The following is an 18,046-nucleotide window of genomic DNA, read 5'->3' as shown; positions in this document are numbered from 1 at the left end:
ATCTAATGTTAATCCAAAACGAATTAATTAATTCTTCCGAATATTTTAAAATTATATCTCGATTATTAGAAAGCGAAAGTAGCTCTTCTCTTTTTTCAAAGTTAATTCAAATGCAGAAGTCTTGGGCACCAAAATCGTCTTGAAAACCACAATTGGCGTGCTTATTAATGTCTTAAAAACCGAATTTCGAGAATTCCCATGTGTACCGTATACTAGGATTAAACCCATTATAATTTTTACTATATACATTTTAAAAATTTAGCAGAACAAAAAAGTGCCGCGGTTCAGTGGTTGAGAATCACTGCTCTAGAAGCTTGTTTTAGTCCATATATTCATTCTTCAGTTTGCAGACCTTATTTTCATATCCAGCTTTTGCGTATCCTTCAGGTTGAGTCATGTAAATTTCTTCTTCTAGTTCTCCATGAATGATATCTGTTTTGACATGACATCGATATGTTTTTATACAAAGCTGCACTTTGGAGAGCCCGAAGAGTTCTGTATTTTACCACAGGAGCAAAGGTTTTATCATAGTCAGATCCAAACTTCTGCCTAAATCCTTTTGCGACGAGTTTGGTTTGTTTCGAGCGTTCATTTACAGCCTACTGGTTTTCTTCCTTTTGGTAAATAAACTAATTCCCATGTGTTGTTTTCTTCTAGTGAAATGATTTCTTCTAGAACAGCTATCAGCTATTTCCTTTCTTCATTTTTTACCAAAGTTTGAATTTCCTTCCAGGTTTTCGGTTCGGGACGGACTAGATATTTTGCATGATATCCGTAGCAATCAGGAGGTTTACTTGTTGTATGTTCTGTTCGATCTTCTGAGTTCTAAAGATTCTTTGTTGAATTCTGATAATTCTTCCTTTCCAAGTTCTTCAATTTTATTTCTTCCCGTTCTGAGCTTTCTTCCTTAGGATTTTCTTTATCCTGGCTGAAAAGGACGTTTACAGGCTCGTTAGTTCCAGTGTCTTCAATAAATCGAACAGATTGACGTATTATGAATTTTTATCTCCAAGAATTAAAATTCCACAGCATTTACTTCTGCAGTCATAGCGAACGAGTATTCCCTCAATAGCAGTATCATCCAGTTTACTCCTTTTAGATTTATGAATGTAAGCAAAAGCTTTGGACCCAAATATCATCAGATGAGAGAGGTTGGGCTTTTTGTTATTCCACAATTCGTATGGTGTTTCCGCATTGGGCTTGTAGGCATACAATTTTGTAGACAATTTGCAGTCAGCACTGCTTCTGCCCAGTATTTGTATGGTTGACGTGAATCGGCTGAAAGACATCTTGTCATTTCTATTAAAGATCTATTTTTGCGTCCATTAACTTTGTTTTGTGCTGGACAATGTGGTACAGTTTGCTGGTGATTTATACCATGATTTATGAAATATTCTTTAAGTTCTTTATTTGTGTATTTACCACCGTCATCACTTCTTAGCATTTTTATTTATCTTCCGAATTTGTTGTTTGTAAGAGGTAAGAGCAATAAATTGTTTTAGTTTAGAAATTACCTTCGTTTTCGTTATGTTCTAAATTTCGATTCTTTTAGGTACGGAAAATCAGTTAGTTTATATTTTATGCACTGAATGCATTTGGTATCATGTTTACAGTTATCTAGTTTGATTCCTTCAGCGAGTTCTTTAATCGGGTCATCGTTTCTATGACTAAGGCGTCTATGCCAAAGTTGAACACAGTTTTCATTTTTGCACTGAAATGCTACGTGAACTTATGGTTCATTATGCCTGTCGATTGGTTTAATTTGGTAATGATTGTTAGTTGCATGACATCCTAGAATAATTTTATCTCCTTTCGCGATCATACATTTATTTCCTTCAAGCAGAACTCAGAGTCCCTTTTCCATTACTTTCTTAACTGAAATTAAATTTGTTTCTAATTCAGGAACATATAAAAGTTCCGATAAAAGAACTTCAATTATTTTTTATTTAGCGTTTAATACTTTAAAAAGGGCAGTTCTTAGATTTAACACTTTGACCATTCACAATTATGATTTGCACAGGAGAAATTTCTGGTGTAGCACCAGGGTGCCTGGGTCCGAGACCCTATCCCTCATCGAATATCATAAGTAGTTTTCGAAAGGAAAAAGTAAAATAACTGAAGATATCAGCAGTAAGATAAATTATACAAAACAAGAAGTACATATTTACAACACAATTTTTTTAATTTTGTAGAGACATTAGGCTGTTTCGAAGCAAGCGAGATGAAAAATGAGCAATGCCCTCGCCGGGACTCGAACCACGGACCTCTCGAATACGCGCCGAGCGTGCAGACCACTACACCCGAAGGCATGCTAAGAAGGTGGGAGAAATACCTTATATACTCCCCCATTTAAACGGCGACTGAGGTTTTAAAGGACCCAGTCACCAAATTCTGCTGGTGAAGAATCATCATTCACCACCTTTTAGCCCTTAACTTCCCACTGTTGCATTTCTGCAACATGTGATTTATTTTAATTTAACACACAAAATATTTTTTAATTACCTACAAATCATTTATCTGAGGGAAAAAAATTACTGCGACGAAATACATGCTAATTTTGTCACTAGATGGCAGCATAATTTTCCCAGAAATCACAACAATTATAAAAATGATTCAAGAACTGTGTTTTTGCTATAGAAAGAATCCATTTTGCTATAGAAAGAATCCATAGAAAGACCAATGTTGCACGTCTGCAACATTGGTCTTTGGTTACCATTTTGACATGGCCAAAAGCGTATACTAACCCAAGCTGAAATTGTTAGATATATGAATAATTTGGACGAATTAAGTGATTTAAGTGAGGAAGGTCATGAATATTCTGATGATGATGTTGATTTTTTACCTGATTGTGTGTCATCTAATGAAGATTCGGATAGCGACTTTGAAAATAGTGTTGATTCACAAAATACAATTCAGAATATAAAAAAATCGAATGATGAATAATAAATTAGATAGAAATATTTCAGTTAGAGAACCTTTTCTAAATTTAACTGTTAAGAATAATAAAACATTGTCAAAGAATATTTTATGGAAAAATCAAAACATTTCATTGAATGAAGAAGTAATAAAATTCCATGGAGATGACACGCTCCCAAGAGAAATAATGAATTTGGACACTCCATACCAATTTTTTAAATATTTGTGGACGGACGAGATCATAAGTAACATTTATGAAGAGAGCAAACGATATGCTATTCAAAAGAATCCAAGTAAGCTTTTGACTGTATCAGAGAATGAAATAAATCAATATTTGGGTATTTGTGTTTATGCATCTCTAGTTCACCTGCCAAACTATAGAGCATACTGGTCAGAAGAGCTCGGATTTGATAGAATTAAAGAAACAATGCCTCTTAAAAAATTTGAAACTATTATACAGTATCTCCATTTTAATGATAATGATAAACATCTACCAAGAGATCATCCTAACCATGATACGCTACATAAAATTAGACCCCTTTATGATGAGCTAAATAAAAATTTTGCTAAAGTTCCTTTAGAAAGGCATCTATCGATCGATGAGCAAATATGCTTAACTAAAGTAAGACATTATATGAAACAATACTTACCAATGAAGCCACATAAATGGGGATTTAAATTTTTTGTACTTTGTGGGATATCAGGTTTTGCCTATAAATTAGAGTTATATTCAGGCCAAGAAAATAATGAAAAGTTTAGGCAGAAGGGTGAACTAGATTTAGGTGCTAGTGCAAATGTAATACGATTAGCAAGAAGTCGTAATAAAAATTATACACTCTACTTTGATAACTATTATACTTCTATTCCGCTTTTAGCATACTTATCTAAAGAAGATATATTCTTTAGGAACCATAAACAGGAACAAAATTCCTAATTCCAAAATTCCTACTGAAAAAGTTTTCAATAAAATGGAACGAGGACATTCAATGGAATTTGTTGGGAATTACAATGATGTAGAAATCTCTGTGACAGCATGGAAAGACAATAAAACTGTAATAATGGCCTCAACATTTGCTGGTGAAAAGCCACTTGGAAAAGGATTGAGATATGACAAGAAAACTAAAGATCGTGTAGAAATTATTAGGCCTCATGTCATCGATGAATATAACAAACATATGGGAGGTGTTGACTTACTCGATAGCATAATAGCTCGACATAAAATATTAATGAGAAGCAAGAAATGGTATATGAGAATTTTTTTTTTTCATTTCTTAGGTCTAGTTATCTTAAATGCATGGTTACTGTACAAGAGAGTTGAAACTGATAAGAAATCTAAAAAAAAAAAAAAAAATCTAATGAATTTACAAAAATTCAAATCAGAAGTTGCATCGTGCTTATGCAAAATGGGGTACAATCAAAATGTTAAAAGAGGAAGACTTAGTAATACTTCAATAGAACAAATGTTTCAGAGCAAAAGATGCAAAGAGACTGCCCAATCCGTTCCATGTAAGGACATTCGTAGAGATGGTATAAATCATTGGCCAATATGGTCAGAAAAGAGAATACGGTGCAAGTTTCCAAACTGCAAGGGTTACACTCAAACTGAGTGCGAAAAGTGTAAAGTAGGACTTTGTTACAACAAAGTCAATAACTGCTATAAAAATTTTCATTGTATGTAAGGCTAAAGCAATTTATAACAATGAATAATATATAAAAAAATATTAAAACAAGTTTTGTAATTTACAGTACTACTACGCAATGTCGAACAATTCAATTTAAAACTGCTGAATTTTTTTAAAAAATATTTTCCCTTTTATTATTACTTGAGAACTAGCTGATATAATATTTTCATAGAAATTTAAAAAATTGGGAAGTTAAGGGTTAGTTCGGGCGTCACTGTAGAGACATTAGGAATTTTTTGGAAGCATAAAATATGAAAAAAACGAGCATTGCCCTCGCCGGGAATCGAACCACGGACCTCTCGAACGCGCGCCAAGCGTGCAGACCACTACACCACGAAGGCATGCTAAGAAGGCGGGAGAAATACCTTATAAACTTCAAGTTTTTAAGGTTAAGAAAAGATGGATCGTTCAAAAAACTCAAGAGGTCGTGAAAATGCCATCTGGAATAGCTGAGAAGGGCTGTCGAGCTGGTGAATAAACCTGACAAGCTAAGAAATTGATTAATATACAATTAATACACAGAAAAGGAGATAGGTGCAGATCTTAAGGTATACTATAGTAAAAGTAATCTAGGAAGAGATTTTGCATACAGTAAATTAAGTGGTGAAGCATACACAGTATTAAGCTAGAACACAGTGAGTAATAGAGAAGCAAATACACACAGCTCTGTGATAAATACAAAAAAAGATATTCCTTCAGATATTTTTAGGAAAGCAGGTACAGTTTTTATGGAACATGAGTCTTGTCTTCGCTATGATTTCGCCGAAAAACTCTCACTGCTCGGCAGCTTTTCCCCCACTCAGGTAAAACAGGTTTATCAATTCACCTCGTTTTTTCTTTTTAAGTGCCATTTTGTAAGCATTTTCAAGCACCTAACCGAAGAAACAATCTTTCAGAACTGCTTATTAATGGTTTTCCACAAGCAATGCTTTGCACATGGTGTCGTGTGTTTGGTGCTTCTGCTGTCTATACTTGTGAATTACGCATAGTGCACCTCTTTTTCGTGTTCTCTTTGGTCCTTTACTTTCATGGTTTTGGTATTTTCATGCTCTTCTTTGTTTTATGCTGCCAAATACTATCATACATATATCGTTCGAACGCCGTTTATGGTTTTTCAACAATGCGCTGATCACTTAGCGCAGGATAAAAAGTGGGCCATTTGAAAATCACCGTAACTGTGAGAGCTCTGTTGTTTTAAATCATCGCAATCTCCAGCTTATACCTTCAGGTAAATAATCTAAAACTTTATTTTAGTTGGTTGAACGGATAGATCGCTAGGGGTTCATATATCGGTGGTTTGTTTTTTTAACGGCCACCCTGTAAAGTGGAAGCTCGAGATACAAGTTCAATTCGTTCCAGCATTGAGCTCGTACATAATTTCTCGTATCTAGAAACCAAGGAGGTTTTAGAATAGAAGGAGGGAAGGTTCAACTCAAACGGTGAAGCTTGGCGGCCATCTTCCTGTTATCACCGTGACTTGTGCAAGGAAGTCTGTCATTGCAACATTTTTTTCGGTTGATCTTTACAATATGGTAACTGGTAGTTTGGCGACATTTTGAAGGCGATAAAGGTTACTACCTGGCACTTTGGTAATAATGTGAACAGTACTCAGTTCCGATTACGCATTATTTTGTGTGAGGGAAATGAGAGATCATGGGATATGTCATGTGATATTAATGGACGAATTACGGTTCTTTAATCGGAAAAGGGGGGAAATCGGGAAAAAATCTGGAAATTTTGTATTTGGCTTTATTCTGTGTTGTGTGAAACAGTGTTCGTGAATTTTTGGATCCCATGGCCGTAACTAAAGTGAATTCGAAAGGGGTATTTATGTATGTATTAATTTAATGTATGTGCTCATTTATATTTTAAGTAGTGTTTTTGAATTTAATTATATTTTAATTAAATGATAGTTATTTTGTGAATTTTATGTTTGTAGGAATTTGGTACACGTTTAAGTTGAAGTAAACGTGCATGGAAATAATTTAAATATTTGACACTAAGTATTTGTAATGCTTGCGGTATGAATTCGTTGGTGACGTGTATAATGTAATAGATGATTTAGAGGTAAAAGTTTTTGGATATTTTATTTATTTTATATGTGGAAATGTTCATATTTGGAAAGGGTAAATACTTTTTCGCGATCAGGTAATTTCATATATGTTCTTTTTACCGGGTTTAAAGATTGAGAAAATTGTTATGTATTTTCGTGAAATTTTTCTAATTTATGAGAAAAAAAGCAGTGTACATGGATATAGTGAAGAGTGTGCGCAATGCCATTTTTGTGCAATTCTGGGATGTTTTTTTAAGTAAAAATAAGTCGGCGTGTACATGGTTTATGTGTATGTGTTATTTTGAAAAACGCGTAAGGAGTATGGTATTGTGCACTTTTTCCTAATTTTGCAGTGAATATTTGTCATGATTAAGCAGTTTTGTGCATTAAGCATTTAAGCAGTTTAAGTATTTCTAGCATAAGTGTAATTCGGCTAGTAGATTGTTGGAAGAAGTGTTCAGTAGATAAAAAGAAAAGAAACATGTCTTTACTTCGTGAAGACAAAATGGCGGCGGGAAAAAAAATAGAGGGTTGCTGTAGGAGAGTTGGTCACCAAAGTTTCGCCAAAAAAACGCCAAGTTACCATAATGTAAAGATCAACCTTTTTTTCTTTTCTTTTTGAAGCATGTCAGCTTGTGTTGCATATGGATGCGCAAATAGATTCTCGAAAAAAATTCCGGGCATTATTTTTCACACGTAAGTATTGATTTTCTTTTTTTATGTAATATGACAACTATGTCAAAAAATATCCCAATGTCATGTTGTTTTCTTTTCAGATGTGAAAAAAAGGACTTAAATAATCAAAATAGGTTATGTAATATAACTATAATCAAAATATGTTAAATACATTTTAATGTTTCTGTTTATATTTGGTATCATCGTTCCTTAAGATACAATGGTAGGGTTTAAATTGTATAATTTGAACGTTTTAGTTAATTCGTTTTATAACTTTCATGAAAAGTAAGAAATCAATTGTTACTATTTTTATTAATTGTAAAGGTGTTAAATAAAGCAATGTTTTTCTTTAATTATTATTCATTTTTTTAAGTTAAGATAAATTGTTTTGTTGTTAAAAATTTTTTGTATAAACTTACAAATTTCTGAGCAGTATAGTGATAAAATTAAGTAAAATATTTACACAATTGAACATGTGGAAAGATGTATCCAAAAACTTATATAGGTGTATTTCTGTAATTCAACTTAATTAAAGGCAGTTTCTTTGATATTAATAAATATGAAGTGCGTATAAACTGAAATCATTGAATTCACATAAATCTGTTTTATTTTATTAAGATTTATTTTCTAATCTAAGCAAATCCGTGAAATATGCAGAAACATCATTTTTTAAAGGCTTTAATGTTATGCGCATGCATTTAGATTTCGAAATATTTCTTAATAATTTGCTGTACATAGTAAATTATGGATATCATCTTTATTACTTTAAAACAAAAATTCAACAATAGCAAGGCATTTCATTATAAATTTAACATATTTTTACTGGAAGATAAATGCACGGAATAGCTTAGAAATACGTACATGTCACTGCCGTAATGCAATGTTTTGAAGTCACAAACATGGACGCCGCTTGTTCGGCGGAGTTCCATTCTCCGATAGTGGAGGAAACTGCGAACGTTCCCTCCTTCTATTCTAACCTCCTTGCTAGAAACAAACTTCCCCATTGAAAATAATGGAAATCTAGTTAATCCGTTCTGCACCCCCAAAAATATCAACATAAAAATCAGTTTTTCTGATAAATAACATTTGTAAATAATATAACCGTAGTTTACCTTTATGATAGCTTCGAACACCGACCTTAACTGCTTCTCGTTAATCCGCACTAACAACAGCTTATATTGGCCGTTATAAAGTCTTCGCCAATTCCGTCACTCTTACAACACCACTCTCATTTTGGCTAAAGTGCAGAATCGTCCACTTATTTCTTTGGCGCTTTTTACAAGAGTACGAAGAATTGGATTTTTGTCAATTTTCTTTGACTTTTTAAGTGAAAATAGGTGGATGTGTACATGGATAAAGTCAAGAAAGTGCTCAATGTTATTTTTGTGCAATTCTGGGATTTTTTTTTTAAGTGAAAATAGGTCGATGTGCAAATGGATACCGAGTATGTGCAATTCTTAAAAACGCGACAAGCAGTGCATGATTCTGCACTTCCCCCTTATTTTTACTTCTTTCTTGATTTCAGCGGCCACGGCTTCCTTAATTTTCTTTGCTGCACTATTTGAGGCAACAATCTTCTTGAGAGGCATAGTGAAATAATTTATTAAAGATTTTCACGCTAAATGTAATTAACTCACAAGCGAACAAACACGTACATCAAAGAAAACTGAGTGATCTGACAAGGGGATATCCCGAGTCGGACCGGATCGGGAAATGGCGCCACGCATACCATCAACCTGGCTCATTATTCGAGTCAATGCTCGTATTTAGAGACTAATTTTCCGATCATACTTTCCTCTTATTTCGAATTTCTCGTATATAGAGATACTCGTATGTCGAAGTTTCACTGTTTATTGTTTATTTTAAAATTTGGATAATTTGTTAATCAACCGAAAATGAAACAGTCCCCAAGTAATGAGATTTACAGCCAAATATGGATAAGCGTGACGTAATAACACATTCAAAACATCTGCCCCTTCATTTGATGTAACCCCCACCCGATTGATTCTTGATAAGCAACTTTTTGTTTTTATAAATGAAGATGTAAACTAGCTGTTGTTGTATACTTTTTCCGTGCATTAAAAAAAAAAAAAAAAAAGTGGGGACTGTGTTCTACAGACAAGCGGTAGATTATTTTCCAAGTTATGGGATCCAACCGTCAAAAAAGTGTGTATTAATGAGAGAAGTATGATAGGCTGAATATGGCCGACAAAAAGTTGTTTGTCACTCACAGCGCCCTCAGCAGAACTTCCAGTAAAATCGCAGGACTTAACAAAATAGCAGAAATCGACGAAATCCTTTTCATGAAGCACAAAAACGAAGCAATCTGAAAACTGATCGTTTACTAAATAATGAGGGTCAGTTCCTAATAAAAAAAATAAAAAAATTAGTGGGGCAGCTTCGGCCGCATTTGAGCCAGCTTTCACCGTTCGATTGTACCTACGTTTCACGGTCGACGGGATAATGCCGTTAAGTACCAAATTTTAATATTTTTGTTTTCTACACAGATATTTACTAGCAATTAACTCATTCTATTTACGGTGAGACTCACCAGCGCAGAGCGGCAAAATCGCTGAACAGTGTTAGTTCGGTCCAGGGTTCAAGAAAATCCTCCATGAAGGCATCCCTCCCTTCAACAGAAAGCCTTCCAATGCTTTCCCACACTTAAATAAACTAAACGCATTCACTGCGTATTGGTCATATAAGTATAGTATAAAAAAAAATTCCGTATAAACAGTCAAATGTTTACATTTCTTTCAAACAAGTTTTATTATTATTTTCACTGTTTTTTACATCTCAACTTTTATTTTACACAGAGTTTTTAAGTTATTGTTTTTATTATTATTATTATTTATTTTATTTTTTTTAGAAAATGTTATGAACAATGTCATTTAGAAAATGTTATGAACAATGTCGTACATAAATAATAAGTTAAAAATTCCCACAGTTTAAAATATAATTTACTTTTGTAAATAGGTCTAAGCTTAGAAATCTGATTGATTAAGACAACATAGTGATAAATCTGAGCAAAGTGCTAGGTTTTTATACAATTAAATGATAATAGTATTAAATGGCATGAAATATCACATAAAAGTTAATTTTCAGAAATGTGTAATTAAACTAAAATTTAATATGAATTTAAATCTTTGAATTATTAATTAAAGGTGGAATTAATAACTATTGTATTAATGTATTTCTAATGGTGCATTTTATGTGCCATGCTCATTTGTGTAAAATTTTTAATGTGCCTGCCTGAGGGTTAATTATTATTTAGATGAGAGGAGGCATCCAACAAAATAATTCGTTAAAAATATCATTAATACATATTCCAATGAATATAAAATAAAATACACTCAAGGTATCTTTTCCTTTTTTATTCTATACACTAAATAGAAACATTTCAAAATTTACACTGGCTGCATTCTTTAGGTAATTAGAATGCAAAATGGAAAGTGAAAACAGCAAACATATTTTTTGTTTTTCTATAAAAACTTTTGTTATCTTCTTTATAAATAAGAGTAGTGTACATATAGCACAGCAATGCTTTTCTAAAATATTACAGGCAGTATTCTTCGCTTTACTCACTGAAGTGAATATGCACAGTTTCAACAGCACTAACATTCAGACCATGACATCAGAGGCAGTTTTATGCACAATTCAATGCATTCAAAAAATAAGACAGCACTCAACATGCTTGTCGGAAGTCACATTAAGGATTAGTATCACAAAAAATAAACTTAGAAACTTTCTGAGTAATGACAAGGTACAAACATTCTGCACTGCATTTACATAATTTCAAGAAATTATAATCAACATTTTATAGTTTTCTTTTTGAATCACAACTGATATCAAAAATAAGATGCTACATTGTTTATTAGGCCTGGAATATACAAATCTACATTTGTCCTGTATGATTGTTTAATTACATTTATGAAAAAAACGAAGTTTTATACAACATTGTTACATTTAGTTTTTCATAATCTAATATTTATTTAGATATTTAAAAAGCTCATATTATTCAAAACCATAGACACAATATGAAAGGCAGGATATCTAATGTAGGTGAAACTATAAAATAACATTCTACTATATACCTCTTTGATTAACTTTTAATTTTAAATAATTCAGGCTAATCCAGTTTTCGTTTTACTAATATTAATAAAAAAAATTTTTGGAGGTTATTTAGGTGATTATTCATTTAGTACAATTTGCTGAAAAAATTACTACAGTAACTATATAAATAATATTTTTTACAGTATTTTTCAGAATGTGCAAAAAACATTCAAACATTCATAAAGATTCCCCTAACAATTCAGTTTAATAATTAAAATGAGATCTAACCAAAAGAAAAAAAAAAAAATACTTGTTGAATATAACAGCACTTGTACCCCAAGCATCTATGTCTGGAACAAAAGAAAAATCATGAAAAAATATCTTGAAGTAAAACACTGAAATTAATGTTATTAAATAGCAGCATTCCTTCTAATCTTTCTTCAGCTGAATGTAAAATACATCCATCTTAAACAGTGCAGCTTTGATATTTGCATCGTACAGAAATACAAATTCTGAATTATTTGCAAGTTTACTTATTTCTGTATAGTTTTAGTCTTTATGTATCTCTAATAAAACATTTTAAACTTTTTTTTTTATTATTTTTTATATTGTACCAATTTATCAAAATCAATAGAAATTATCTGGATTATCATGCACTTTTTGGGGGGGGGGGGTGTATGGATGATTTAATTTAGGTAGAGCACATACGGATTATTTGCTTAATTTCATTCCAGTTTATACCAAGGGGCACCTGGGGGATTTACATGCATGGAAATGAAAGCATACATGCAATTTCACAGAAATCAGTACACAAGTATACAGGGTTATAAAAGAATTCTCAGAGAAGAATAAACAAACAATAATAAATGTAGCTTTAATTAGAGCTTTGATAATAGCAAAGTTAATTAAACACTTAATTTTCCTACTGGTTCACATTTACTGCCAGCCGCAACATGCACAAAATTTGAGTATTTACCATACTTAATAACCGGTGAAACTGGTAGTAAAAATAACAGATTTTGGCTTACTATTATCTTACTGAAATTTAACAGGAAAATGAAGTTCTATATCTTTTGAGAAATATACACACACACACATATATATATATGAATAATATATATTGGGTTATCTGGAAAGTTCTGCAGTTTTTCACATCAAAGTGCATTTTCTTTTAATTATTTTGTTACTGCTGATATGGAGTGATCTTAATTGAAGCAGACATTTAAACATGGTCTTTTCTGCTCATGTTGCTTAACACCTGCATGCATTGTTGTGTCATGTTTTTCCCAATATAGCGTTGAGAATGAAGAAATTTCATACTGTTATGATCTTTTATTTTAAAAAAAGGAAACCCTGCTAGTCAGATTGCTTGTATAATTTGTGCTACATATGGATAAATTTCTGTTTCTGAAGACACAGTTTGAAGGCCATTTGTTAAGTTTAAGAGTGGAAATTTAATTTCGAAGATAATATCCAATGTAAACAAGGACTTGTTACAAGAAGCTATTGCTGAATATCCATGTTACACACTTCAGGAACTATTAAACAATATAAATATTTCAAAATATACAGTATATGATCATTTGAAGAAGATTTGGTATGTAAACTGCGCCATGTATGGATACTCCAGATCTAACAGAGCAGAATATGCTTAGAGTTTTGGCATGGGGTTCTTTGCTGTCCTGGAGTTCACTTCCTTGAACAGTGTCAGCTAGCACCTTGATAACTTCTTTACAAACAAAAATCTAATAACTTTTTTTAAAAAGAGAATTTTCCAGCTGCCAAAGAGATAACAAAAAGTTCTAGAACAAAATAATGATTATGTGCTTCAATGAACTTGGAATTTTTTGTACTGCTTGATTTGTATTTATCATCTGTCGGAAAGAAATTCACAGAAATTTCTTGATGAACTAACATACAATACATGAAAAGAACAATAGTTGTATTGAAGTCTTTAAATTTGTTACATGTTAAGTTTCAATTACTGATTTGTTTTTGCTTTTACTGTAGTAATTCTTTATTGTTTTTACACACAGATATGTAGTGAATATTACTTATTTGGCAATGTGCTTATTAATTTCTTTATGTGGATGAGAGCAGGAAAAGAATATTATTAATATTTTATGAAAATATCTACACTTATCAAAGGTCTCGTCACATCCTTAATTATTTTTTTAAAACATTTTACTTAATTGTTATTTTTATGTGAAGAAAAACTATAATAAAATGAACTCAAATCATGAATTTCTATTTCAAGTACACAAATTAAAATTTACCTCTCATATCCTAAATATTAATTTATGCATCAATGACTTTCTTTCTTAAATAAACACATTTTTAGATACTTCATAATTCCTGAGTGAGAATTTCTTCTCTGAAAATAATGGTATTCCAAAGCATTATTATAAAATTTCTGTAATTTAATAAAAATATATAAACTAGAAAAATGCTAAAATCATAATTCTGTAAAATAATAATGCATTAGAGGAACTACTTAATTTTTTTTAAAAAACTTTTTTATCAATTAATTCATTTATTAGGATATTTAGAATTTTATTCTAAGAAATATTAAAATTGCATTTGTGCTATATTCACAATATATGTTTTTTCATTTCACGAAAACTGGAAATCATTTGACTGCTTTAAGGTAAAGGAAATTTGCTAATAAATTAGCATACATTTTACATTCAATGAAGTGATAATGTTCCATTAATAAGATATATAATAAATTGGTTCAGAAAGAGAACTTTTCTTAAATAAGACTAATGATCCATTGTAGCAGAGTTTCATATACTCTATTTATTAAAAAAAAAATCCTAACCTGTAAAATTGTATAGTAAATTTTACATGACTGAAGGAACACTGGACTATTTTGTAATAGGATATATTACACAGAAGAGCCTAAACTTAATATAAGGATATCTAAAGTATTTAATTGCAGTATTGTTATTTGGGATGTTTTAGTTGCTACATTTATATATTTAAATGATTTTCATAAAAGTTCAAAATGCTCCCTAGTTATAGCAGAAAAGCTAATTTTTACCCCAAAATTTTCAGAAAAGTATGGAAGTGATAAATGGCAATTAAAATTAATGAAAAGATTTCTTAAGATATTTTGAGATTATTTTGCATTTGTTGAAGGGTAATGTAAATAAATAATTTTCTCTTATCCAGTTTTGCTTCCTTCAATTTATTCCTCCTCTTTGTATTTCAATGGAATTGGTATTCTGGTTAATCTAATCAATCATACAAGAAACAATCTAAAAAAGTTACAGAATTATGATGTACATTTTAATATTCATTGTTTTCTGTTGAAATATCACAGGAAAATAAAACTATACGAACTGTTTAGAGATGAGAATATTTTCTAATTACAAATCAATCAATCATATATATAACAAATAGTAGCCTTAGGAAGCAACAAAATGAATATTTTTGTCATATTTTTATGAATATTTTCTCAATAGTTTAAATTAAAAATATGATTTATATCTTTCACAGCTGCATAAAACTATGTAGCATCAAAACAGTCTATTAGTTTCACATAGTTTTCTAAAAAATACTGTAAGCAGATATAAAATTGTCTCTTATCTGCTAAACATAAAAAACTGATAGTCTTACAGTTCTTTAAACTTCCTTTGATACATACCATTTTTTTTAACAAAATACATATAATCAATGTATAATAAAAAGTTACTATTATAATAGAAACTTAATTTTTTCCCTCATATATTCATACACTTTACGGTATTAATAATAAAAATAAATGACAATGAGAATTTAAATTTTATTTTACATAGCTTTCTTGACCATCCAAAATGAAATCGCATAACATTCTGTTAGATGTTATTACTTTTATTTATTTATTATCATTTTTTTATTCTGTTTTAAAATCCAAGTTGGTGACCTCTTGCTGCAGATGCATTGTTTTAATCTGAATGCCATTTTTAATTCAAATCTGCACATTGAATTAGTTTAAAATACAAGCACTGTAAAATGTAATTTGTACACTGAATATCTCACAATACAACATAATTGTGCTCTCTTATTCACAACTTCTTGGTAAGATGCTTTTCAAAAAATGTTTGCTTCAACTGGTGTATAAACAAATGCATTTTATAAGTTTCATCACAATATGCATTATCAACTGATATGTGCAAGCAAAAACTTCCACTGTACAAGCATGATAGGATACACAATTTAGATCAGAAAAGGGGCACAAAGTATTGCCTATTTTTCTGCACAGCAGCTGTAATATGAACTTTTTGAAGCACATTATGATTATGGGTAGTTAACAACAGCAGATTGTATGATTACGATTTCTATTTAAAGTGCTGTGCAACAAAAGATTTACAAAATGAAATACCTCAGGTTTTAACAAGATTTCCATAGTCATTATCAACACTTCGTATGGTATACTTTTTCTATTTAACATATTAAATTATACTAAACTTCAACAGTTTTATCTGTTTAATTTTCATTTTGCAAGTTTATTCATCCATTAGCATTCACAAAGATTTGTATATAAATCACATGCTGAAATATATTCCAGGTGGGTAACAATTTTTGGAGACCTGAAAAATCCATAATAAACATTTTGAAATTGTATTACATAATGAACGCAACTATCCTGAGGCTTTTCATTTCTTATCTTAGGTTAATTAATACTGTAAATAAGCAAGAGCCTGCATTGACTAAATTCTACAAAAATGCATTAATGGTTGTTATCTTGACTGGGATTCTACCTCTGAAGCAGAATGACTTGTTAAATCTCGACGTTCTTTGGAAGCATAATGCTCTCGACTATTTTCAATATTAGAATTAGATGAGGTACCCAGTTTTAGATGTAATGGTGAAGGCGTCGTACTGGTGGTAACAGGACTACCACCTTGACTGACGCAGGGAATTAATGGAGGGGGTATACCATTACCAATGCCACCTGGTGAACTAGGTTTGGTTCTTGGGGGATAGTTTGTACCACACAAACTGTTCAGAAATGGATTTGACAAAGAAGAAAATAGTCCTCCAGATGGTGGAAGTCCAGGAGGTGGAACATAAGGTGGATCATTAGGCCTCAGAGGTGGTGGGGGCAACTTTGTGCGCTCGTACACCTGCCTGTCCCTATCAGCTTGAAGCTGTCTTTCTACTTCCCTAGCAGCTGCTTCAGATGAAGACAGATGCCTAGCAAGTTCAGCTTCCCGATATCGCTCTGGAAGTAATGGCATCACAGATGATAAAGAGGCATACTTCTGCATCAACTGCTCACGGTCTAGTTCTCGAGCATGTTGCAATTCTAAACTGCGATAACGCTCACTAGCTGAAGCTGCAGATTGTGGAGGAGGTGGTGGCAAAGGATTCCAGAAGTGAGGTGGTGGAACTTGAGAAATGGCACCTAAAGAACCAGCCAGTCGAGCTTGTTCAGATGAGCTCAGACTCATAGGAAGTCCAGGAAGCATGCTTCGAGGCATATAATCACAAACAGGATCTGGATGGGATGGCTCACCAGATTTTGTCCTTTCACGATCAGAATTACCACTTGTGACCACAGATTCTTTAGAATGATCTTCTTCTTTCTTTTCCTCCTTCACTTTGATATCGGATTTGTGTCCTACACTATTGCTATCAAAGCCTCCTTCAGATTTGTGCGTTGAACGTATTGGAGACCTTGAGGAATCTCTCCTTTCTCTAGTGCGCTCCCATTCTCTTTCTCTATTCCTTTCCATCATCTCCCCATTTCTTATTGACTCAGGATTGTTTGAAAGATGAGAAACTCTGCTTTCTCGGTCCCTACAATTTAATAAAAAAAAAATCCTATTTATATATGTCACATACATATTACACAATTTAATGTACTGATGTAAGTGAAAACATGTTAAATAATGCTTTTTGATATAGTAAATGTTTATTTAAATGCTGCATACAAATACATAATAGCTCAAACAATTTTTATCTGAAAAATTTTTCATTAGAGGTAAAGTGTATTTTTCCTAAATGTAGACTCAAAAATTAGAAAACAATATTAAACAACACCATATTGTTTTAAAATTGTCAATAATATCTTTAACTCTTTGGTTAAAGATATTATTGACATAATATCTTTATTATACTATTATCATACTATGTCAAAAACGTCTTTAACCCTCTGATTACTAACGGGACATATATGTCCCACTAAAAGTTAAAAAGTTACAACTGGGTTAAAAAGTACTTAGGATCTCCTTAATGCTAGGGATCATCTTCCAATAGTTGGAAAATCAAGATGCGACTGTGCACAAATGACCATAGAAAAGAGAACAAATGTGAATTGTCCAATGAGTAATGTTGGGTTATGCAAAGAATGCTTTATCCTGTACTATACGATGTAAAATTGATTTCATATAATAAAGTTTTCCAGAATAATAGGTGTGCTTACAGTAAGTCGATCGCTTCATGTGGGATATATGTTTCCCACCATTAACTACGGCTGGGAAATATGTGTCCCAGCATTAGGCTTGCGAATCATTTGCCAAAAAAATCCCAAATGCTAAATTTACCTATTTAATGACACATTTTGTTGACTTAGGTAGAAAACGATGCAATTTTTATAAAATTCGCAGTCAAAGGGTTAAATGCAAATCGAAAGTTTTTCTCCTGGAGACCATTATTATAAAAAAGTACTTATAAATTT

At 31.8% G+C, this 18,046-nt stretch overlaps 1 protein-coding gene across 3 annotated transcripts in view; it reads right to left on the bottom strand.

Annotated features, from left to right (window-relative positions):
* Positions 1-10,685: 10,685 nt before the first annotated feature.
* Positions 10,686-18,046, bottom strand: part of LOC118185639 (uncharacterized) — a 669,417-nt gene continuing 662,056 nt past the window's right edge. For all 3 annotated transcript variants that reach the window (XM_085813050.1, XM_085813052.1, XM_085813051.1), the window contains one exon: positions 10,686-17,166. In XM_085813050.1, coding sequence (XP_085669176.1) covers positions 16,104-17,166 — 1,063 coding nt within the window. In that variant the 3' untranslated portion in view covers positions 10,686-16,103. The remainder of the gene's footprint in view (positions 17,167-18,046) is intronic.

This window comes from Stegodyphus dumicola, chromosome 3, assembly GCF_044657685.1.
Source record: "Stegodyphus dumicola isolate Sdum_Otavi_A_Nest chromosome 3, ASM4465768v1".
NCBI classification, from domain to species: Eukaryota; Metazoa; Arthropoda; class Arachnida; order Araneae; family Eresidae; genus Stegodyphus; species Stegodyphus dumicola.
The sequence above is the reverse complement of the archived record's forward strand: the minus strand, read 5'-3'. Positions and strand labels throughout refer to the sequence as shown.